This window comes from Podarcis liolepis (assembly GCF_965112155.1).
Source record: "Podarcis liolepis genome assembly, chromosome: 12".
In the NCBI taxonomy this organism is placed as follows: Eukaryota; Metazoa; Chordata; class Lepidosauria; order Squamata; family Lacertidae; genus Podarcis; species Podarcis liolepis.
In genome coordinates, this window is record NC_139563.1 from 25072518 (window position 1) to 25096406 (window position 23889).

Sequence of the window (23889 nt, forward strand, 5' to 3'; positions counted from 1 at the left end):
TACCGAAACATTCATGATACTTTAAATCAGTGGTTCTCAAATGATGTCGGGATCCATGATTGACAGGAACATTAAATGGTTAAGAAGTGCCCAACTGGCTCAGACCATATCTCCATCTGGACCACCATCCTTCTTACCATAATGACCAACCAGATACCTCAAGAAAGCCTACAAGCAAGGCAGGAAACCAATGGCTCTCTGGTAGTCTGTGACATAGTGCCTCCAAACTTAGAGAGCCCATTTAGTTGATAGCTGTTGATATACTCCAAAAATTCAGCATGATTTCAGTGCTGGGATCCTTGCTTGAGTGGAGGAGCACCAACTTGGTCAAAATACATCCCTGGACCTCATTTGCACATTACCTAATACTCCTGGTGAAGGACCACACTGGCATATTTCTCAGTTGGTGTTTTATGAATGCCTGTAGGGAAACAGCTACAAAGTCTCTATGGCATATGAGGAGAAACTTGCCTCCTTTACATATTACCCAGTTTAAGGGGCATTATGGGCTGACTGAAAAGGAGGGCCATGTCGCTGGTCTTGCCCCTAAGCATTGGGCATGTCACTGGCCCCACCCTCTGGACGTCAGTGTGTTGGTGCAGATATCTGCAGGGAGGAAGCTAGGCATGAACATCTGCATGGATGTGAACTTCCACGCAGCTGAGACTCCCAACCATGCAGGTATCACAACTGCATAGAAACCAATGCACAAGCAGCTGCTCTCAGGCAGGTCTTCCTCTCTGCATATATCATTGCATGTGCATCCAGGGGACAGGGACAGTCGAATGGCCCCATCCCATGATCATTGCATGAAGTCCCCTCCATGAGGATAACTCATGAAGAGAGCATCTGTGTGTTAATTTTGAAAGGAAGGGCAGAACTGATAAAACCAAAGCTATAAACAATTCCATGTCAAAACTTCCACACGCACATACAAAAACAACAACAGAAGAATGTATCATGTATTGTCCTTATGATACCAGAAAATTAAGGTGGGTCTCATAGATTATCCATTTTGGTGTTTTTATAATAGAAGACATTACTATACACATTCCTTATAGTATTCAACCAGCTCCTCCTCATCTTCTGTTTCCAGCTTGTGGAGGGAACTTCTATATCAGCCAGTCCAACCCCTCGGGATTTGTCTCTTCACCTGGCCATCCTGGCAATTACCCACCACATGCCGATTGTGTGTGGACAATCATTGCTCCCTATGGGGCTGCAGTGGAGCTGCAGTTTGAAGATCACTTTGATATCCAGTCTTCACCCAAGTAGGAGCACGTTGTTGTGTTACCTTTCTTTAAATTTTCTGAAGCTATCATGGAGGGTTTGGGGTTAATGTAATGGGGTTCTTGCTTTTATTTCTCTTTTAAATCTAAAGACAGGAGTGACTGGCATGGTGGGCTGGTGTAGCAGAGCTCTCCTGGCACCAGTGCTGCTTCCACTTATTGGGATGGTGCAAGGGCAGGGCAATGCAGTCGGGGGGGGCTGTGCATGTTCACCAGTGGATCCATTCCAGCACCTCTGCTGGGCCACCACTTACCACCTGTGCACCATCCCAGTAAGCTATGGAAGCACTGATCTCAGGACATTGGCTCTATGGCACTGCAGTGGCTGCTATTGTCTAGCAGATGTATGATTGTAACATAATCAGTCTTGTACTTACGCTATAGTAAAGCAAAGTAGTACCGCTGACTTTGCAGGGGGGAGGCCTTTTTGCAGCTGCAGGCTAACAGGGACCCTCCTCCACAACATTCAGTCTGTTTCTCTGCTTGTCTAATGTCTCCCCATTAAAAATGGTGGGATATTCCAGTGATCCATGATGGGGAAGAGCTCTCATCCCAATAAACACTTTCTTCTGTCTCAAAATTGAATCATAGCTATTGGAGAAGGGAGAAGCCTGGGTGAGCTTGGTGAGGCCATAGGGTCACTGGGAGGAGCCGGGATGTCTGACAGCCAGGGTGGGATCTCCTGAAACCTGCTACAAAGGTAGAAAGACATGTAGGGAGGCAACTAGCAACTAGCGCTAGCTTTGCTTTAGCTGAGCATTATGTTCTTCTTTAAGGGCTATATCAGAGCTTGAGAGCGTGTGATGCTCCAGATATTTCTGAGCTGCAGCTCCCATCATCCTGGACCATTGGCCATACTGGCTGGGACAGATAGGAGATGGGAGTCCAACAACAGGTTCCCCACCACTAACCTACATTCATTGTATCAGTGGAAGCGCGACTGTGTCAGTTGTTTCACAGGCATGTTTTAATTGCTATAAATTCGGTGTCTTTTGAAGGAGATGGCATTTTTACCCCCATTTAGAATGTACTGTTAACTTTAAAATAAATGTGAAGAACCTTCTGGAGGAGAGGTTTCTAAGAATCTTTATATTCTCAGTTTTGTTTGCCTTGTATATTTCATTAAGGGGAAAAAATTTGGGCAGAAATTTTCTTCTTCGTCTTACATTTCCCTACAGTCACTTCATGCACCAAGTTCTTCCTTCCTTCCTTCCTTCCTTCCTTTCTCCATCTGCTGATACTCAGGGACAATTATATGCCCTAAAAGCATTCCCACTGAATTTATATGAGAAAAAAATCATCCTTATGATATGGTCGATTTCATAGCCATATGTGTCTGAAGATAGTCCCAATTACTCTTCCTACAGTGGTTTTTAATTAAAAGACTTCAAAAATGCTTGATTGAGCTAATTGCATTCATAATTGGCACTTAATGAATCAGAACTAAGCATTCTAAATTCAGTTTTTTAACACAGTCCTCAAAAGCCATTTTTTAAATCATGCTTCAGACAGGAGGATAAAGTACTGCGGAGCAAACTCTCCATAATGCTGTGACCTATTTAGATATTTCTTGCTCTATAATTGATTTATATCTCAGGTGACCCTAGGTATTATTGATTGTTAGGGTGTCTGTCTCTGTTTTTCCTACCCTGCTCAGAATTGAGCTACCATGTCATTCACTGAAGGATGTTAGTTCCATGTTTCAGATACTTCCTGAAATGTTGCAAAGCAATTTTCACCAGTTTAAATGTATCTGTTGCCTTCTCTCAGCTGCACATTAAGTTACCTTGAATTGCGAGATGGTGCCGACGCCAATTCACCAGTAATCGCCAAGCTTTGTGGGAATTCTTTACCAGGCATTCAAAGGTCATCCGGTTCTACCTTATATATGAGATTTCGTTCAGACAGTATAGACCCACACACTGGATTCAATGTCAAGTATTCAAGAGGTAAAATGAAAAAAATAATAATACCCAGCATTTTTACTGATCCAAAATCCTTAAATGAAAGACTGGAATACATATGACCATTTCAGTGATCAGACTCTTTCTTTGCAGCTGTTTGTGGTGGAACACTGACGGGACAAAGCGGAGTCATTGAAAGTGTCGGATTCCCTGATCTCCACTATCCAGACAATTTGCTGTGTGAATGGTTTCTCCGCGGACCTGTGGGTCATTTTCTCACCATTAGCTTTGAAGCACTAGATATCCAGAACTCATCTGAGTGTGGATATGACTACCTGGAAATTCGAGAACAGTATGCGTCAGGTCTGTGAAACTCTTGTCGTTACTCTTTCTTCCTTGCATGTGCGGGGAACTAACAGTCTGATATGATTTTCTGCTGCAGTCATTACAATTCTTAGTAGGGCATGGCTGTCCTTGTGAGCAGGCAACTGGGGCGGAACTTTGGAATCCTCTCTGTGCTATCCCTCACCCCACCCCACCCCAGAAACCATCAGTCACTACTAAGGCTGATCAAATCTGTCAGTTTCAGTGTTTCTAAATTTCTGGCTTTTTCAGTCTTATGTTTGGTCCTCTATATTTTCATGTCAGTTGTTTGTTTGTTTGTTTGCTCGAAAAGCCCTAATAAGAAATGGCATTAGTAGTAGTAGTAGTACAGTGGTACCTCTGGTTACGTACTTAATTCGTTCCAGAGGTCTGTTCTTAACCTGAAACTCTTCTTAACCTGAAGTACCACTTTAGCTAATGGGGCCACCTGCTGCCACCGTGCCGCTGGAGCCCGATTTCTGTTCTCATCCTGAATCAGAGTTCTTAACCCAAGGTACTATTTCTGGGTTAGCGGAGTCTGTAACCTGAAGCATATGTAACTTGAAGCGTATGTAACCTGAAGCGTATGTAACCCAAGGTACCACTGTACTGAAGATCTCAGGGCGGTTCACAGCATAAAAACACAAACTAAAAACACAAAATACACAATAAACCAAAAACAAACCAATAACCCCCTGCCTCCGACAAACACATATAAAATGACATAAAATGTTAAGCAGCCAAAGGCCTGGTTAAAGTGGAGCATTTTCACCTGGCGCCTAAATGAAGGTGCCAGGCAAGCCTCCCTGGGGAGAGCATTTCACAAATGGGGAGCCACTGCAGAGGCTAGCGGTAAAGGTAAAGGTAATGGGACCCCTGACCATTAGGTCCAGTTGCGGACCACTCTGGGGTTGCAGCGCACATCTCACTTTACTGGCCGAGGGAGCCGGCGTACAGCTTCCTGGTCATGTGGCCAGCATGACTAAGCCACTTCTGGTGAACCAGAGCAGCACATGGAAACGCCGTTTACCTTCCTGGAGTGGTACCTATTTATCTACTTGCACTTTTTGGGGTGCTTTCGAACTGCTAGGTTGGTAGGAACAGGGACCGAGCAATGGGAGCTCACCCCGTCAGGGGATTCGAACTGCTGACCTTCTGATCGGCAAGTCCTAGGCTCTGTGGTTTAACCCACAGCACCACCTGCATCCCGCACTGCAGAGGCTTGAGTGTCTCTATTTTCTGAGGAATGTTAGAGGCCTCTGGACCTCTCATGGAAGGAGGCTCATGAAGATGGGTCTCAGATGATGGTGGTGAAGGAAAGCATTTTAGTGTAAATTTTCCTAATGGACATATTTTAGTATGCAGTTTTGCCATATATACACAAAATACAAGCAGAATGCAAGTAAATATAAATAAATAGAGTGACTGAAACACAGGAAGCTGTCTTACATTGAGTCAGACCACTGGTCTATCCAGCTCTGTACTGTCTACACTGACTGACAGTGTCTCTCCAACACTTCAGACAGGGGTCTCTCCCAGCCATGCCTGGAAATGCCAGCAATCGAACCTGAGACCCTCAGATCAGATGCCCACCCTCTTTATTAACTTCTCTTTCTCTTTCTCTCTTCCTCTCTCTAATTACCTAGGGGATTTATTGGGTAAATACTGTGGTGCTAGTATACCCAGTGCATTGGACACCTCCAGCAACTTGGCTTACATCAAGTTTGCCACTGATGGATCCATCAACGCTCCAGGCTTCAGACTACATTTTTCTGCTAGTGTTGAAGGTGAGCTGCAAACAGTGTGGTTTCCATTTCATATGTTGCCTTTTGACTATTGCTTATTGCATGCCATTGGGTTTGTCTTCTTCTAGTCCAGCTGCTATTGGCAGATCTTTTTTCAAGTCGAAGGTACAGTGTAAGATATTCTGATTTTAGTTTCTGCCTTAATTATGAATCAAGACGAAATATGGTAAACAAGGCAACCATTGCAGACACCTGAGTGTTTCCTTTTGTTTGACCTTTCCTCAGAATCACTATACATTTTCTTTTGCTCTCCCAGAAAACATCAGTTCAGACTGCCTATTATTTGTGTCGTTCCAGAGTGTGGAGGTGATCTCCGTGGCACTGTTGGGACATTTACATCCCCCAACTATCCAAATTCTGCCCTGCACAAATTAAAATGCAAATGGAGAATCATGGTGCCATTGGGACGCCGGGTCACTCTTACCATTCATGACATGGCTTTTGGACTCTACCAGAACTGTAGCTCGAATTATGTGGCTGTAAGTGTGGGGTTATTTGTACTACTGTGGAATATGGAAACGGCATAGCAAAGTTAAATTGACTACAAAAACAGGACAATGGAAATTAAACCGCACCTAGCTTTTTAGGAATGACTAGTGGTGGCTGGTTCTCATTGGGACTGATAGGGCAGAGGGCAGGAAGATCAATATTAGGTCGCGCTAGAGCCAATGACAGGCAAAGGCCACTGATTTTGTCCCCATCTTCCTCCTCCCTGCTGAGTTCTGTAAAGCACAGCACAGAGAGGGGCAAGCTAGCTGGCAATGCTGCCCCCTGATTTGCTGTAAGTAGGAAAGCAGGAAGGTGGGGGCTGACTGAGGACAGGCTGAGGTTGGTGTGGCAATGCCCCCCTTTATCCAAATAGACCAATTTCCAGTGCAAATAATACAAGTGCATTTAAAACACAGGGAAGCTGGGCTTACCAAACCTAATCTACTCCCTGATATCCCTAATACCTCCACAGCAGGAATTCCTTGCTTTGCAACAGGTTGCTATGATCCGTCTATGCTATGATCAGTCTATGCTATGATCAGTCTATGCTATGATCAGTCTATGCCGTCTATGCTATGACTGGCATACTTGCCCACTGGTACAGTGTTGAAGTCCCACATCATACAAAGGTTTGACCACAAAGAAGGCAGCTAGGCAGGCTGCAGCAGCAGAAGAAGAGGTGGAATATCTGGTCCTGAGTGCAAACTCCTCCTCCCTGCGATGTCTTGACTGAAATAATTTGGCAATCTTGACTGAAGAGCTTGGAAAGGGACTCTGTGGTAATGCACATGTCTTATATATACAAAGTCCCCAGTTCAGACCTGAGTGGACCTGGGAAAGACCCCTGTCTCCTAAAAGCCTCTGCCACTCCTTGTCAAGACAATACTGAGCCGGATGGAACAATAGGCTGACTCGGTGTAAGGCAAATTCTGACCTTCACGTTTCAAAGACATTTGTTCGAGAATTTCAATCGGGGGTTGAGGCATGTTGATGGTCATGCTACACTTAGAAGAAAGCCTTTTCTAAAGGTATTGTCAGGGAACTGCCATCGGCTCAGGGGTGAGAGGGGAAAGACCAGATGGATTACAGAGAGCCCCCAGAGATCGTGGGAAGCAGCACCTCCTCAGCGGAGGAGAGTAGCCACGCCTTTAGTGGAGAGGAGATGCAGGGCTTGGGGGAGGCGAGGCGGTGCCAGGACACCTTGCCTGGGCAAAGCAGGAAGGAGAGAGGTCCTCCGTTACCCATGCCTTCCTTGCGCAGTAGGCTTCCGCGCAGAGAGGGGAGGCGCAGACTGGGTGTCAAGAAACTACTCTGCTGGGGAAAGTTTAAGGACCGCCCAGTGAATGAGCCAGCCATGGGAGAGTGGCGCTCTGCATTCCAAAGGTTTTTATCACCAATAAGAAAGCTTTAAAACAGACTATTGAAGCATATTGCCTGATTGCTCTCAAGCAACCAACCTATACCTCTTACAGGTATGCTTGTTAATGTTATTCTCTATTTGGCAAGTAGGTTCACAATGGCTTCGGTGAAAACGCACCTCGACTCTCCACGCTGTGTGGTTTGGTGGCTCCAGGGACTCAGGTGAAATCCTCTGGAAACAAGATAACCGTCGTCATGGTAAAAAGTCACGAAGGTTTTGAGGCAAGCTTCAGAATTACATATGCTTCTGATGAAGAAGCAGGTAATAGAACATGTTAGGAGTTTTTGTTTTGTATTTGCAACTTAACACTGACAAAAAGAATTAATATAAAGTCTGTTTAGCAGCTTTCTTATAACATGGTACTTCTCTTTAAACTGACTTACACGAAGTTACAGTATTACAGTTCTCTGCTTGCATCTTTAACTTGAAGTGGGAGAACTGGAGGTGAGGAGTAAAGGAAAGATTCTGTGTAATTTTTGACCTGCCCAATGAGTTGTCTAATCAGGGCCTGCCCTATTGTTAGAAAAAGTGAAGCGGCCGCCTTGGGTCCCTGATTTTGAATGTCATGAAAAGGTGGCAAATTCTTGTTATTTAACTTATTATTACTACATTTTTATTCTCAAGGACAGGTACTCATGGGATTTTCTGCCTCAGATACCGAAATAACACAACCAGCCTTGGATATTATGTACTTTGCAGTGAAGATTCATTTGCTTTACAGCCTCAAGCAGTGAAATGTCTTGGACCAGCCCTATCTCTAATACTGTGGTAGCCAGTGCAACATCTGTGATATGTTGCCAGACTACAATTCCCATCAGTGTTGACCTCTGACCTTACAGGTTGGTGCTGATGGGGGTTGGATCCAGCAACATCTGAAGGGTACCACATTGGCTACCCGTGGTGGCCAAGCCACTACTTCTGTGACATAGACTTTTTCAGTGGTAGACTAGTTCCAATATCAACAGTGGAATGTGGAAAATGATCTTCAGCCAGTCATTATCTCTCCATTTAACTCATCTCATACGATTGTTGTGAGAAGAAGTTGGGAAGGACAGAACCATGTACACCACCTTGACCTCCTTGTAAGAAAGGTGGGCTGTGAATGTAATAAATAGGAAAATAATGAAATGTTGCCTTACTGTTCCAAATGGTGTTGTTTTTTCCCAGTGTGTGGCAGCCATCTGCTCAGTTCAGGTGGTGGGAATCTCACTTCTCCTGGTTATGATGGCACCAGCAATTATGCAAACAACCTGAACTGTGAGTGGGTCATCCAAAATCCACAGCCATCCATTACAACTCTTTACCTTCTCTTTGGAGATTTCTACTTGGAGCAACACATCAGTTGCCAGAACGACTACTTAGAAATCCGGAGAGGTAAGTTACAGCTGCCTGTAACCAGTAAATAAATAAGAAAGCAATTCTAGTGGGCAGCAAGTGTCAGTTTGCATTTCTTAGTGCAGAAAGTATTGGTCTGATGTGTAGAGATCTTTCCCATACAAATTAATTCAAGAGGGTTCTGGAAGCTTCTCTGTGTGAAAGAAACAAGCAGAAGGTTCATGATGTTTGGGTTGTACCTTCAGAGAAGCTGAGCACACCTGGCTTAAACTGGTTTTGTTATCTCTTCTGTCAAGATCATGCTGACTGTACAAGTAGGGTCAGAAGGAGCCTGGGTTACACTTTCTGTTTCCATCTCTCTTCCTTCTGGTGTGGTGTTCTGTGCATAGTATGCCTAGTGTTAAGGTTTAGACTTATAAGTTTAAGTCAAGTCTGCTGCAACTGGATTTCTTATGGACAGTGCCAATCCTGAGTATATTGGATTTGTGACCATTACAGTGGTGCCTCGCAAGACGAAATTAATTCATTCCGCGAGTTTTGTCGTCTTGCGATTTTTTTCGTCTTGTGAAGCACGGTGTCGGGAAAGTTTTGGAAAAGCTTCAAAAATCACGAAAGTCTTTAAAAACCTAAAAAAAGGCTACCACACCGCGTTCTATAAGTTGCTCCTCGAAGTCAAGTCGCAACTGTATTAACGGTGTTAAGAAAAAGGAAACAAACTTGCAAGACGTTTCCGTCTTGCGAAGCAAGCCCATAGGGAAAATCGTCTTGCGAAGCAGCTCAAAAAACAAAAAACCCTTTCGTCTAGCGAGTTTTTTGTCTTGCGAGGCATTCGTCTTGCGGGGCACCACTGTATGTTCATTTGCCTTCAGTAGCAGTAAAGCTCTGCTGGTCTATTTTTTGGGAATCCGGCAATGTGCTTAAGTTGTTATGCTGCTAGCTATACATTGAAATCTACTCTGGATAAATACTGAGTAGAATTTCATGACAGGTAGCAGGAGAATAGTTGTGGTGAATGAACAGTCAAATCTGAAGCTCTGCTGGGCTCCTGTCAGCAGGGTGAAAGGTGACTGTGGTGGGATGTTGAGTTTTCCCTGTTGTTATTCCTTTATTCTGCTTTCTTCCTATTTCCTCCCCCCTCAAGGTAAGTGTTGTAGGGATGGAAGTGCATTAGGTCCAGTTGATCCCGAGCTGCCCTTGGAATGCCTCCTTTTACCCTCTCTTATTTCGTATTTTGTTTTATTCATCGGACTATAACAAAATACCAGTTTTCCCTAGCCAGAGAGGGCCAAATGGTGCAGTCGTGCATACATTCTTAAACTGTGATTAAATCATGGTTGTCAATTAATAATAGGGACATTGGTTCATGAAGCCAAGTTACTGCAACAACTTTGTGTCTTTGCTTGTTTTGAAGGGAGTCAAGTTTAGCTGGCTTTAGATATTTCATAGCACCATGTTTCTATTTAGGGGATTCTGATGGAGAGCTGTTATACCGACTATGTGGCCACAGCCCACCTCAGCATCCACTGCTAATAGCAGCTCCTCAGACCTGGATACAATTTTTGAGCAATGATCAAAATACAGACAAGGGATTCTTCATCCACTATGGATCTCTGGGTAAGTTTCACGTTACTTTTACTGTGTGATTCTAACAGGTTGTACTGAAGGTGCAAATCAAACACCTGTTTTCTATTAATAAACCATGACGTGAACCCAATAGTCTTGCTTAACCATGGTTTGTTTGGACACCCCATCCCAAATGTTTGTCACTGTACAAATGCACAAGGCAAGAACTGCTGGAAAACAAATCAAGGTTTAGGGAAAAGGGACATACCATGTTTGCTCATCTGTGAAATGGCTTGTGGCTTGTTAAAAGATATGGTAAAAACAAACAATGGCTTCCTGTTATATGTGAATGCAAGCAATGCAAGTGAAGCGTGTTCCCCCACCCCCACCCCACCCAGTGAAACCACCTAGGAACTGGCATGTCTGCATTTTCTATGAGCCAATGAACAAAGCTTCTTCAAATATCTCAAATTTTATTTCAGCCTGTGGTGGTGTGATGGAAGGTGAAAGTGGAATTATCTCTAGCCCTAACTACCCAGCACCTTACAATAGTTCTAGCCATTGTTCCTGGCTCTTGGTAGCACCAGAAGGACATACCATCAATGTGAGTAATGTTTTCTCATCAACTTATTATAAAATAAATGGGTGCATTTTATCCATAAGAACAAGGTAACTTTTACATGAAGTACTCTAATTGAGAGTATGGGTTTCATCATGCCCTCAAACCACCCACTTAACTCCTTCCAAGACCTTCTGCCCATTCTAATTTTTGTTGTATATTTTTAAAATGAACTGTTGTTAGTTTTTTGCAATGTTTGTGTGTGTGTGTGCTTTTTTGTCTGTTTTCTTTGTTTGAGGGGAGTGTAGGTATTTTACCTGTTTTTGGGGGAGGGGCAGTGCTGAGCATCACCAAATGGGTACATTTTGGTGTGCACAATAATGTGTTCACCAAAAATCCTGGGTTCCCCTGCACTAAGCTGCATTCATCTCACCAGCAAATACCTGCAGCTCAGTAAATTTCTCTATTTTTTTTTTCGTTTGCCTGGGATTAGAAAAACAGGAGGCTGTTAAACACCTTGGAAGCTACAATAAAAGGTTGGTGGGTTGTGTTTGGCTTGGTTTTATTTAGCACTTCCTCCTAAATAAAAAAGAAAGTAAGTGAACTGAGCACATTATGATGTCTTCTTATGCTGAAGTAAGAATGAGGTCAAATAGATTATTTTATCATATTAAGCTATTTGTATTAGAGCTTTTAGCAGACTGAGATAGCTCTGTTTCTGATGCATTTTTGCAAATACTATTCTATGTTCATGGTCATCTCTTATTGCTCTCCCACAGCTTACTTTTGTGGACTTTGAAATTGAAAACCACAGGAGCTGTAGATGGGACTCGGTCACTATTCTGAATGGTGGATCTCCGAGTTCTCCTGTCATTGGACGATACTGTGGAACTTCATCACCAGGCACCATTCAGTCAGGCTCCAATCAGTTATTAATAAACTTCAATTCCGACCACTCAGTGCAGGGAGATGGTTTCTATGCAACATGGACTGCAGACTCTTTAGGTAAGCAGGAAACCATTATAAATTCCTTCCTTCTAATGCATAGCATTGACTGTTGTGCAGTAGTATTTCCCCACCCCCCTCCATCTCTGGATATGGCAGTGGACAGGGAAATGTCTCCATTGCTGGAATAAAGAACAATTTTAATGAAGTTTGATAGAGATAAAATGCATGTATACCATGGGCAAAAAAATAGCTCCATCTTCCACCTGATTGTCTTAGGGTCCATTTTCATGATCTGCATCAGTGCGGTAAATGCTCCTTAAACTATTGTTGAGATGTTGACACAGAGGCAGGAAGAGCTGGCTGAAAGCACTTGATAAATGCAAACTCTTTGTGAATTGCCTGTTAGTGGACTGCTGCACACAGTCAAGAAAGATACTCTGATATAGGGAGTTATTAATAATACACTTTTCAGAGTATTCTTCATAAGTCATACATGACTTCTTTTGGTTACAAATGGTTGGGAAAGTAGAGAGCTGCCTTGGACCATTGGTTCATCTAGTTTTGTATTACGCATTAAATGGCAGCAGCTCTCTGCGGTTTCAGAAAGCTCCACCTGAAGATGCCAGGGATCAATGCTCAGACTTACTGTATGAAAAGCATGCACTCTGCCACTGAGTGATGGTCCTACCTCCAACAGTCAGCAGAAGAAGCCACTGCCATCTGACCATGAATCCATACCTTTTCACCAGGAAAAGATTGTGCAATGTGATCTTCCATCCAGATGCATGCATGCATTTTTGACTCATTCTATAACCCTCTGTCATTTTTGCAGGATGTGGGGGCATCCTTCATTCTGAAAATGGCACCATCCATTCTCCCCACTGGCCCCAAGACTTTCCTAGTAACATTAGGTGCTCGTGGACAATAATTACCCATGAAAGCAAACATTTGGAGATAACCTTCAATGAGAATTTCCAGATTCCAGATAGCTATGGGCAGTGTCAGAGCAGTTATGTGAAGGTAAGTAAATATCAATATTATCAATATTGTCAATATTATGGACTCTGGTAAGTATAGTTTGCTAGCCAAGCAGTTTTAGGCTGGTGAAGCAGGTCTAAGGATTGAGCTGCAGGTAAGTAGAAGTACTGACTCTGTAAAGCATCCTACTTCCATGCTGAGGAGGCTTCTGTGGTGAATTTTCCTGTCTGCCCACAGATGTCCCACTCTGGAGGTGGACAGGCAGGTCAACAACATCCAATGGCCCCTTGGCAGCCCTCCCAGGGTGCTTAGAAATGGTCCCTAAGCAAGGGTCTTTTTGGAAAAACAAGGCCAAGTTATTCACATTTTATACGAAAAATAATGACAGAAAAACACCCCAGTCTGTGCCTGCTTCTACATAAACTGATATGCATTCTGTATCAGAAAACCTGTTTCTTTAATGTTGCTTTCATCAAATACCTGAAAATGTTCAGGAATAACAAAATAATAATGTATACTTCATTGGCTGTTAAAGATCTGCTTCTCTGGAAGACACTTGAAGAGAAGGGGATGTTTGGCATTCCTTAGAGCCTAATGGTTTTCTAAAGAATTTGGCAGATGTTGTGTGTTGTTGTTCCCAGACTGTGCAAAAGCACACAACTCCCACTTGTTCATAAAGGGCAGGCATAATTTATCATCGTGTAGGAAGACATGAGCGGCTGGGTTACTGCTCAAAGAGGGCCAAGATGGCATATATTTATAGAAGCAATGGGAATATACCTTGGCCAATTTAGAGTTCACGTTTCAGCCTACTGAATGGGATAGAGTTTGAAGATGTTAACTGAAATATGCTTTGTGCACAAGAGATCCTTGGTGGGGGGTGCAGAAATCAGAAAGGATTTGCCTACTGTGGCTCTTTGGGTGAAGCATTCAATGTGCCATTAAAGAAAGTGATTTGATGCCTTTCCTTTTGAAAAGGGAAGCTGTTGCAAACACACAAGAGCTGTACTAGGCCTTTGGGAATATGAAGCCAGGTTCTCTTCATATTCCCAAAGGCCTAGTACAGCTCTTGTGTACTGTACCAGCGAGTACACTGAGCTTTGAGACTTAACACTGCCATTGAAGAGCTGAAGCGAAATGTGCCATCTGTAAGATTTCCTCCTAGTTGTTTCCCCCACCACCACCACCATTCACATTTTGAAACCTGGTGCTACAATCAAGGTCTTGTGACAACTGAGAATGGGTGTTTTTATTATATGCCCATTGTCTTTCTGTATGACTCTAACATCCTACTCTTTTGCTGGCCTGAATGGTGAAACCAGGATTGCCATAAACTGTTTGGAGCTGGTGTAAAATGAAAATCCGCACGAAGCCTTATTTAGATGTTCAAAAAAGAGTAACCTTTTCCCCCAGGTGTTGAGAGGACGTGATAATGAACAGGAAGATGCAGTATTAGCTGTTGGGTGTGGAAATTCAGCTCCCGGACCTATTGTTGCGCCAGGAAATATGATGACAGTAGTGTTTCAGTCACAGGACATCCCAGGACATGGCTTTTCTGCATCTTTTATAAGCAGTAAGTAAATCAATCAATATCAATCAACCTCTTTATTATGGTCAATGGTCAGTATTAGAAAAAAGAAACTTCGTAAAATATATAAAATAAAGTATTTGTATTAGAAAAAAGAAACTTCATAAAATATACAAAATAAATCCAAGCAAAACAAAATAGAGAGCCATAGCGATAAAATTACTAATAACTCTATTGTACTATAAAATGCCAGGCACAGAATAGAAAGCAAAATTACAAATATGCTAAGATAAGTCCTTGGAGAGTTTTATATTCAGCAGCACAATATTTAGCCTTCCTGGAAGGTAGATGCATTCTAAAATGCGGTTAATAATTCTGAATCCAGGAATTGCTGTGATGATCTAAATATGAAGCGTCATCTATATTGGAGGTGTAGCTTAGGTGCTTGCATACCTGGATTGGAAACTGATTAGGATGTAGGCCTCTATATTGTTGGCACTGTTTATTGGGAGGTTAATTCAAACTGTGTCAGTACAGTGGCATCACAAATGCAGAGGATAGGGATACTGTAAAGGACTTCCCTTTCTCCACAGAAGCTCCATTTGTGGCAGTGTACTGGGATACTAACCAAATCTGATAGGCTTGATACACTGATGCAAACTGATGGCACAATGGACCCATACCCCAGGGTATGCGTGGGGTGGAGATATAAGTTCAGTTGTGGCTACGCCACATCACATTGCAAGTGGAGGCTCACAAGAGTAAATCCTCTTTTATAGAAAATAATATTTACACACAGACAACTAAATGTCTCGAGGAGAACAGTTCCAGTTTTGCACACTTTCTCATTTGCTGGTTGTCTATATGCAGGAATTATCTTATTTTGCTGTAGAGGAATATACAGACACATGAGACCCCACCTGAGGTTTGAAGTGGGAACTAGGATCTTAGATGTATTGGAATGAGAAACATGACACAAATGCCTTGATTCTATTTTTTTAAAAAATACTAGCAATAATCGTTAATTGCTTGTAAATCAACTTAAGCATTCATTTAGATGGGTAGAGGATAAATAATAAAACTAAACTGACATATTTTAATTTTTTTTTAACTTTAATACCTTTCCAGAACATGCACTGAGACACTTTATAGGCTGCAAAAAGTGGGGAGTTTTTACATGTCCTTACCATTCTGTCCTTATCCCCAGAAATCACATGGAGATAATTGATTTTGAACTTTTTCAATGGTAGCAGACTGTGTTTCTTTGTTTACATGCAGGGTGTGGAGCGAACTTCACTGCCCCATCAGGTCGAATTGCCTCTCCTAACTTTCCCCATCAATACGACAACAACATGAATTGCAGTTATATCATAGAAGTGGAACCACAGTCCATTGTCATCCTACGTTTCCAAACGTTCGGTTTGCAATGTAAGTGACAGAAATGTTAATCCTTTCACCTCAGTATTTATCAAATTGTGAAAACGTTCCCTCTGGAAGAATGAATGTGTCTAAAGGCATATTCTGAGCAGGTATCAGCTCCTGGAAATCTTGGGCACTTGCTGCAGTGCTTTCCCAGCAGCACAGCACAGCCCAGATGTCTGTCCTTGGCCTTCACATTGAGTAGGCAGATCTGGAGTTGCCACACTGATGTATCAGACTTCCCTACTCACATATACCGTATTTTTTGCTCTTTAAGACTCACTTTTTCCCTCATAAAAAGTAAGGGGAAATGTGTGACCGTCTTATGGAGTGAATGCAGGCTGCACAGCTATCCCAGAAACCAGAACAGCAAGAGGGATCGCTGCTTTCACTGTGCAGCGATCCCTCTTGTTGCTCTGACTTCTGAGATTCAGATTTTTTTTTCTTGTTTTCCTCCTCCAAAAACTAGGTGCGTCTTATGATCTGGTGCGTCTTATAGAGGGAAAAATACGGTGCATTGTTTAAGGCAGTGTGGAAAATGAAAACTGGGGTACAATTCTAGATGAAGAGGATTTCAGAAGCATCCATAAAGTAGGAAAAAATTCAGCAGCAAGTAGTAACTTCCGTAAAGCATTAGAGGAACAGTAAAGGAGTCACTTAGAAGATTAGTGTTCCTATTTATCTTTTATGAGGCCTCCAAGACCAGCTGTCTCTAAACAAACGGTTTCGTTCTTTATCTGTGTTTGCAAGGATGTCTTATAGCTCAAAAGTGTTCTCGGCTCACTCTAACCAGAAGGATACAGAACACACTGTATCACAAATATTTAGTTGAAATCGAGCACACAAGGAGTGGGAGATGATTCCTAAGAGATGATTCACTCATCTTGGCATGTGCTTGTATTTTGGAAATCAGAAACAACTGTACCATTGTGCTGGCTTGTGCCACTCCAGATTATTACTTTTTGGCTAGCTTCTTGTTTACTACAAAACAAGAAACAAAACTGCAGTCCTGCAGCAGGCAAGAATGTTACCTTTCAGTTATAGCATGATCCACTTCAGGGTTTCTTCATATATAAAAAATAACCTCTAACCAAGCAGTTTGAAAAAGAGATCAGTTTTGAGAGAAAGGAAATTTGAGATATATATGGGACTCTCTCTCTCTCTCTCTCTCTCTCTCTCTCTCTCTCTATATATATATATATATATATATATATATATATAAAATTATCCTCTGATACCGTGTTTGGTTTTCTCTTCCTTAAATTAAATGAAGGAGAAGATCTACCTGTCTTTGCCTCTGACCCCATTCACTTTTTCCTCTGCCTCCACCCACCATTGGCAGGTGCCCCCCTAAAGATTTCCCATTAGGCTGAAAAAGTTTCCCGCTCCTGCTCCACAAATAGTGTCCTAGTTTGGTTTCTATGATGGTGTAAATTGGCTAAAAAAAAAAAAGTACTTAGAGGATGGGTAAACAGTTCCACAAAATATTGATGAACCGTTCTAAATTTTTATGCCGTGCAGCTCATAATGCCTTAGGAGATTGTGCTTATGATGGAGTGAAGGTCTTCAGAGGGGACAGAGCTGGCTCTAACCCTGAAGAAACGTTTTGCGGCAATGAAATCCCTCATCCTATCAGCATCGTTGGATCCACACTGTTGAATTTCTACACAGATTCTCATACTGTTGGTGTCGGATTTCTGGCCACTTACGCAGCAATCCGTGAGTAGCAACACATTGTTGGTGAGAACAACATGTGTTTCTATGCATCAGGCAACGAAATGATGCCCTGGAAGAAGACCTAACTATCCCTTGACTTTCTGGGTTCCTCCAAATTTGTAAAAACAAACAAGACACCAACCAATGAAAAACCTCACCCATTTTCGGAACCACTGCTTAGAGAACAATTTTAACTAGGGCCAAGGGGTAATCCATGTAACCTGTATGGGCATCTGTAGTCTAAGGATGCTATCCAACTAATGCATCCCATCAGACAGTGCAAAGATATGCACTTGCCCAATAGAACTTCTCCCTTTTCCTCCTTGTATGAATGCCCTGTGGTCTTCCTGCAAATCTGCTCCATAAGGCTGGGGGAACCCCTGGGACAGATTTAGGGGTCACATGAGAGAAGAGAGGGAGAAGTTCCATTGCTCAAACAGAAATCCTTGCACTGATGGAGCCCATTAATTGGATATCACCCTATGAACGCTTGTTGCGAAGCAACCCCTTCTGTGATCACCGTGGCTTAGCTACAGGTAAGTAAGCTTAGGATTTCATCCTTGGTTTTAGAAGTTAACTGTGACATATATCACACACAAAGCACTCCTCCTGTTTTCAGAAATAATTGTCATAAAACGCTCGGGATTAGCCCAATGCCAAATAAACAGTTCAAGGCCATCTCTTTTCATTGTGTATATCCCACTGGCAATGAAGCAAAATGACCCTGAATGCAGTGCCGCGTTTTTAACATTTGCATGATTCAAGGTTCAGTGCCAGAATGGGATTCTAGTAAGCAGTTCGCAAAACAATTTCCCCTCTGCTTCTCCTTTGCCACTGAAATGGTGGAATCCAGAATGGAGAAATCCATGTGCACACATTCAGCATATATCTGTGGTCATTTTTTTAGTGAGTTCTTGTAATTTTTTTATCATCATCATTATCATTATCACATTTCCAGGGAATACATTTTTAGTAAATTTTATGCATCCTATAAAGCATTATTCTTGTTTGCTCTTTTTAAAAACTTCCTGTACCTTAATCTCATTTGGGTCTCATAAGGAAGCTCCCAAGAACACATTAGTTCTATTACATATGAATTTACTTTGCAAAGATCACATAGTGCAATATTCTCAAAGACAAACTAGCCAATGCCCATGGGATTGAGATAATGGAAGTGTCTAGTCCAGTATAAAATATTCTAGGCAGGGAAGAAACTAAACCCTCATCCTTTGGATGTGAGGGTGGCTTCTGAGTCAAAGAAAATAGCTAGGTCCCAGCTACCTCACAGACCTTGACAATGGGGGTGGGGAATTTTGTTTAAGACTTAATCAAACGTTGGGCTGATAACAAGTATGTGAACCTCATTTTTTTGTACCAGGTAGTATGTTCCGCTCCTTGCCATAGCCTTGAGAAATAGCTATTTGCCTCAAAGCATGAAATCAAGTATCATTGTTTGAAATGAGTCATCCTGAGAGCTACTGGCTAGACGGAATACCATTGAAGGATGACAATGTTAATTTACTTGTGAAAGAGGCCTTCATAACTCACTCAAATTGGCTGCTGCCACCTGACCTTTGACTCCTGACATTTGTGAAGTATGACTAGTAGCTTTTTACTGGCTTTTTGGCCCATGCAAAACACCTTCTAGCCATGAACATTCTGTTTCCTTCTAGCTTCATCCTTCACAAAAGACAAAAGGGGGAAGAAGAGAGAAGCTTTTCTCTCCTTGCGTACCATAAGCACTGCTTTTTTAAAACCTCTTGTGCTTTTGTCTCTTATTTGTCAACAGTCCAAAGGGCAGCGCTCGATAGACGCCACCCTACCGTAGCTGAAAATGAGGAATGGGAGCCTGGGCATTCATTGCCTGTTAAAGAATTTGCTTTGCAATGCTAGTGGTTTCTGCGATGACTAGTCCTTTAGAAGCTTGGACAGCAGTGGGTTTGGGCGATTTGTCAAGAGAGAGCCCAGAGTGGTTGACTGCCAAATGGAAGACTATAAAACAGAGCACAATGGTGGTCACAGATGGTTTTGCAGAGAGCTGCGAACCAGAGGACAAAGACTGAGCCACCTCTCAGACTCCCAATGGCATCCATTATGGAGAATAAAAAAAAGAATGTACTGTGGCTTCTGCCGCTGCAAATTCTTCAGTAGATCTTAAAGCGGGCATTAACTTTCACCCTGAGGGAGCCATGCAGCAGTTACAAAGCCACTCACTCACACTCCACCTCCAAAAAGTTGGGATCTCCTACTGAATCCAACTGAAGGACTTAATGCATTGCAAAGCCTTTCCCATGCACCAGTGAAGTAATCAGGGACACAGGAAACAACCATCACTGTGGCTCAAATAATTAAAGAAACCACATATGAGCCTCTGTGGTCATCAGGAGATGGCCTCTTTTGAACTGGGGCAGCCACTCTGTGGAAGTCTGTCTCAGGAGATCCAGTGAAAGCATTTTGCCACCTACCCGACGGCATTGTTGTTTGGGCAGGCCTTCAACCTCCAGGCTAAGTGCTCACTTTCTGCTGGTTCTTTTTTTATTTAAAAAAAATGTAACTTTTATGAATTGTTGTGTTTTATCTGCATCTTCTGTTGTACTTACCATTTTACTTTACTTTACTTTATCCATACTAGTATTTGTTGTATTAAATGGAGTACGCTGGTTTTTAACCATATAACAAATTATATATATACTAGAATGTATACCTCCATGTTGCCCTCCAGATATTGTTGGACTCCAACTCTGAAGGAGCAAATGAAAGGGATATTTGACCAGGTACCAACAAAATAGATCAGCGCTTACTCCATTTTAGTGAAACCCTAGACCCAAAGTATGTATGGCAAAGAGGTTCTTCAGCAGTAATGATAATCTTTTGCCTTTCACTGCAGCTTGTGGTGGCGCATTCAACAGCTCTCGGGGTACAGTCAGGAGCCCTACCCATTCATTTACTGAGTATCATCACAACATGAACTGTTCGTACTACATCACTGTCAGAAGCAACAAGATAGTGGCACTCAAGTATGTAAGCCAAGAGCACTTTTCGGTTTATGATGAAAAAATCATGGTCTCTAGGTTTGGTTTGGTTTGGTTTGGTTTGGTTTGGTTTGGTTTTAAACTGCTATAGTGACAGCAAGCATGGGAATTGTTAGTGCCATAGTACCTAGGACTGTGCACACACTATATCTTTAAAGCATATTCAAAGTACATTATTTCCCTCAAAGAATTCTGGGCACTGTCATTCACCTCTCACAGAGCAACCCTTAACAAGCTACAGTTCCCAGAATTATTTGAGGAGAGAAATGTGCTTTAAAGGTATGCAGCCAATCCCATGACAGTTTACTTTCAAAATAGCTTAGCTGCACCCAGTGTGATTTATTTCCAAGTATACGTAGGGCTGCAATTTTATACAACTTTATTTGTAAGTCGGTGCCATTGAGTTCAGTGGGACTTATTTCTGAATAACCTTACATTGGATTGTGATGGTAGTTCTACCGTTAAGTGCTTTTTCTTCAGTCCAGAGTCTTTCCCATAAAAATAAAAAAAAACACCCAAGGAAAGTCAGAATGCCACAGTGTTTGAATAGACCAGGGTAGACAACATGGTACTCTTCAGGTGCTGTGGACAGGAATGGATAAGAAATTTATTTTGGTTTGCATTTTAATGTGTGTCCACCTAATTTGCACTTCCCAGACCAATATGCAAACCAAAACACAGTGAACATTCAAAATTTGCACTTCTCTGAATTTCTGAGAATGCACATCGCCAACACAAAAGTGTGTGCAAGAAGTGAATATTAGCGAATATTAGCACAATCTTTGTATATACTGTAAGTGAAAGGAACATGCAAAAATACAGAACAGTAGGGAACATGGCTTGAAGAAAATGCATATTTTAGGCCCAGGTGTATTTAATAGGATAAATATACAGGAAAACACGTACATTCTTTTTCTGTGTCTCTGTATTATGTAGACTGAATTTAAGATTGGAAAAATGAGGAACCAAGAGAAACCCAGTTTGACAGATTCTGCCATAATTCTTTCCAGCAAAGTGGAACGCTCTTCCTATTGAAATCAGATAGGCACTTACAATCTGATATTTAGTCACCCGCTGGAAACATTTTTGTTTCGCCAAACCTTTTTGAAGAGTAGATACGTTTCAGTGTTCTTCACTTCTTCTTTGTTTTATGATACTTTAATCATATTTTTCTTGCATGCTGCCATGATTGTTTTTAATGAGCTGAGAGTATATAAATATTCCCATAAAGAAATAAAATACTAGTCCATTGACTAGGCTGGTTGGGGCTGATGAGAGGACGCCATGTTGGCCACACCAATGAAGACTGATATCTGTTGCCACTATTATTTATCCCCAAATGCATTTTAAGAAAACAGGACTGAAACAATCCCACTTATTAGTAAAAATGCCCTTGACAGGTTCAACAGCTTCCACCTTGAAGCATCCTCATCTTGCCACAAGGATTCTGTTACTGTGTATGATGGCCTGAACATATACGCTCCGCTCCTGGGCACGTTCTGCGGTGTGGCCCTCCCACCTTCTATCAAGAGCTCCGCAAACAACTTGCTCCTGCTGTTCAGGACTGATTCCTCTGGAACAGCCAATGGATGGAGAGCATCGTTCAGAGAGACACTAGGTAAAAGGAATGGCCAAAGGGAATTCTCCCAGCACCTTCAGTGCAAGCCAGCTGCTATGAAATAGCATGAGTTATATATAGGAAATCTTTGCTACATTTTCTTTTCTTTAGGTGCGTCATTTGTGTAAACCTAGACTGGCATATCCGTGAATGCTTAGCACCTTAGTAGACCTGAAGTACCCTTTTTATACTCATAGTGAGGGTAAAGCATAAAGGTTTAATATTATTTAGTCATTCTGCCCAGCCTTACCTTCATGTGCAGCAGAATGAAGTGGTAGGATCCTGAGCTCTCAACGTGAACTGCCCCACACTGGGGGCAGGGAAGCACCAGATGATTGTTTATGAATGTTTTCCTATGGGGGTAAATCACACACAAACACACACAAGAGTGGGTTGGGCCAGAACATATGTGCAGGTTTTTCTACCTTGCAGGGAAGCTTTTTGTTGCATGGAGAAGCACTCAGAGGTGGTACCCCCGACAGGAGTGGTCAAGCCCACTTGAGAAACTCAGCATGTGTCCACCTCATTTCAAGCTTCATGCTATAAAAACATTATAATTGGTTATTCCTAATGTTAATTAAGGGATGCAGGTGGCGCTGTGGGTTAAACCACAAAGCCTAGGACTTGCCAATCAGAAGGTTGGCAGTTCGAATCCCCGCGACGGGCTGAGCTCCCGTTGCTCGGTCCCTGCTCCTGCCAACCTAGCAGTTCGAAAGCACGTCAAAGTGCAAGTAGATAAATAGGTACCGCTCCGGCGGGAATGTAAACGGCGTTTCCGTGCGCTGCTCTGGTTCACCAGAAGTGGCTTAGTCATGCTGGCCACATGACCTGGAAGCTGTACGCCGGCTCACTTGGCCGATAAAGCGAGATGAGCGCCGCAACCCCAGAGTTGGCCACGACTGGACCTAATGGTCAGGGGTCCCTTTACCTTCAATGTTAATTATACAGACTTTAATTCAGCCTTCTTATGACAGTTGAATAGATCAGTGATAGGCTGAAAATAGCTACCTACCTGTTCTTCTTTTGGTAATTCATTGGGGTTTCGTGGGTGGGGTGGGGTGGGTAGACGGGAGTAACTCCCTTAACTTTTTGTCACTTTGTCATAAAGCATTTGTGTCATAGCAGAAATATCCTTAACACTCAGCCATTGTACACATGCACACACCACAACCACAGCCGGCAGCTGTTTTTCATTTGATACCATCTAAAACAGCGGTTCTCAACCTGTGGGTCCCCAAATGTTGTTGGAATACAACTCCCATCATACCTGACCACTGGTCATGCTGGTTAGGAATGATGGGAGTTGTAGTCCCACAATATCTGGGGACCCATAGGTTGAGAAACACTGATCTAAAAGGAATACAGCGATAAGGAGTATATCTGGAGTGCCGCCTTCTCTATATCACAAGGTCATTGTGAAATTAAAGTGCTGCTTCCTCTTGGAGGAAGGTTGGATTCTGGATTCTCTCCCTCCCTCAAAGGTAGGTTGAAGAACTCTGCTTAAATCTAGATCAGGCTTCACCAACCTGGTGACCTCCAGATCACACTACAATGTCCATCAGCTCCAACCAGCAGAACTGCATTGACTGTGGCTGATGGGTGTGGCAGTCCTGAACATCTGCAGGGCACTTTGGTGATGAAGGCAGATCTAATTTCAAGTAAAGCCAGAAAGCTCATGGGAAATTAATCTTGTGAAAGGAGCGCCATCTCATCCGCCAGAACAGAAAGGCCAAGAGGTGTTGTATTAGTGCAGCATCCAGAGGGCAAATGTGAAACACAATTCTTCATTAATGTTTAGCAAGTGTACACCACCCTGGCTGTGTTAGTCAAGTGAAATTGGCTAATGTGATTACTGTGTTCTGCTTAATGTTGTGGGTAGTCCTAATTAAATCTTGGGAGGAGGTGAACACAAATGGTAAACTC

At 42.6% G+C, this 23889-nt stretch overlaps 1 protein-coding gene across 2 annotated transcripts in view; it reads left to right on the forward strand.

Moving 5' to 3' along the window:
* CUBN (cubilin) overlaps positions 1 to 23889 on the forward strand; it is a 133304-nt gene that overhangs the window by 93930 nt on the left and 15485 nt on the right. For both annotated transcript variants that reach the window (XM_083467340.1, XM_083467341.1), the window contains 16 exons: positions 1097 to 1271; positions 3060 to 3238; positions 3347 to 3556; positions 5203 to 5343; positions 5659 to 5840; positions 7360 to 7531; positions 8438 to 8644; positions 10070 to 10219; positions 10651 to 10772; positions 11507 to 11732; positions 12508 to 12695; positions 14067 to 14226; positions 15460 to 15609; positions 17122 to 17319; positions 20204 to 20333; positions 21749 to 21966. In XM_083467340.1, coding sequence (XP_083323466.1) covers positions 1097 to 1271; positions 3060 to 3238; positions 3347 to 3556; positions 5203 to 5343; positions 5659 to 5840; positions 7360 to 7531; positions 8438 to 8644; positions 10070 to 10219; positions 10651 to 10772; positions 11507 to 11732; positions 12508 to 12695; positions 14067 to 14226; positions 15460 to 15609; positions 17122 to 17319; positions 20204 to 20333; positions 21749 to 21966 — 2808 coding nt within the window. The remainder of the gene's footprint in view (positions 1 to 1096; positions 1272 to 3059; positions 3239 to 3346; positions 3557 to 5202; positions 5344 to 5658; positions 5841 to 7359; positions 7532 to 8437; positions 8645 to 10069; positions 10220 to 10650; positions 10773 to 11506; positions 11733 to 12507; positions 12696 to 14066; positions 14227 to 15459; positions 15610 to 17121; positions 17320 to 20203; positions 20334 to 21748; positions 21967 to 23889) is intronic.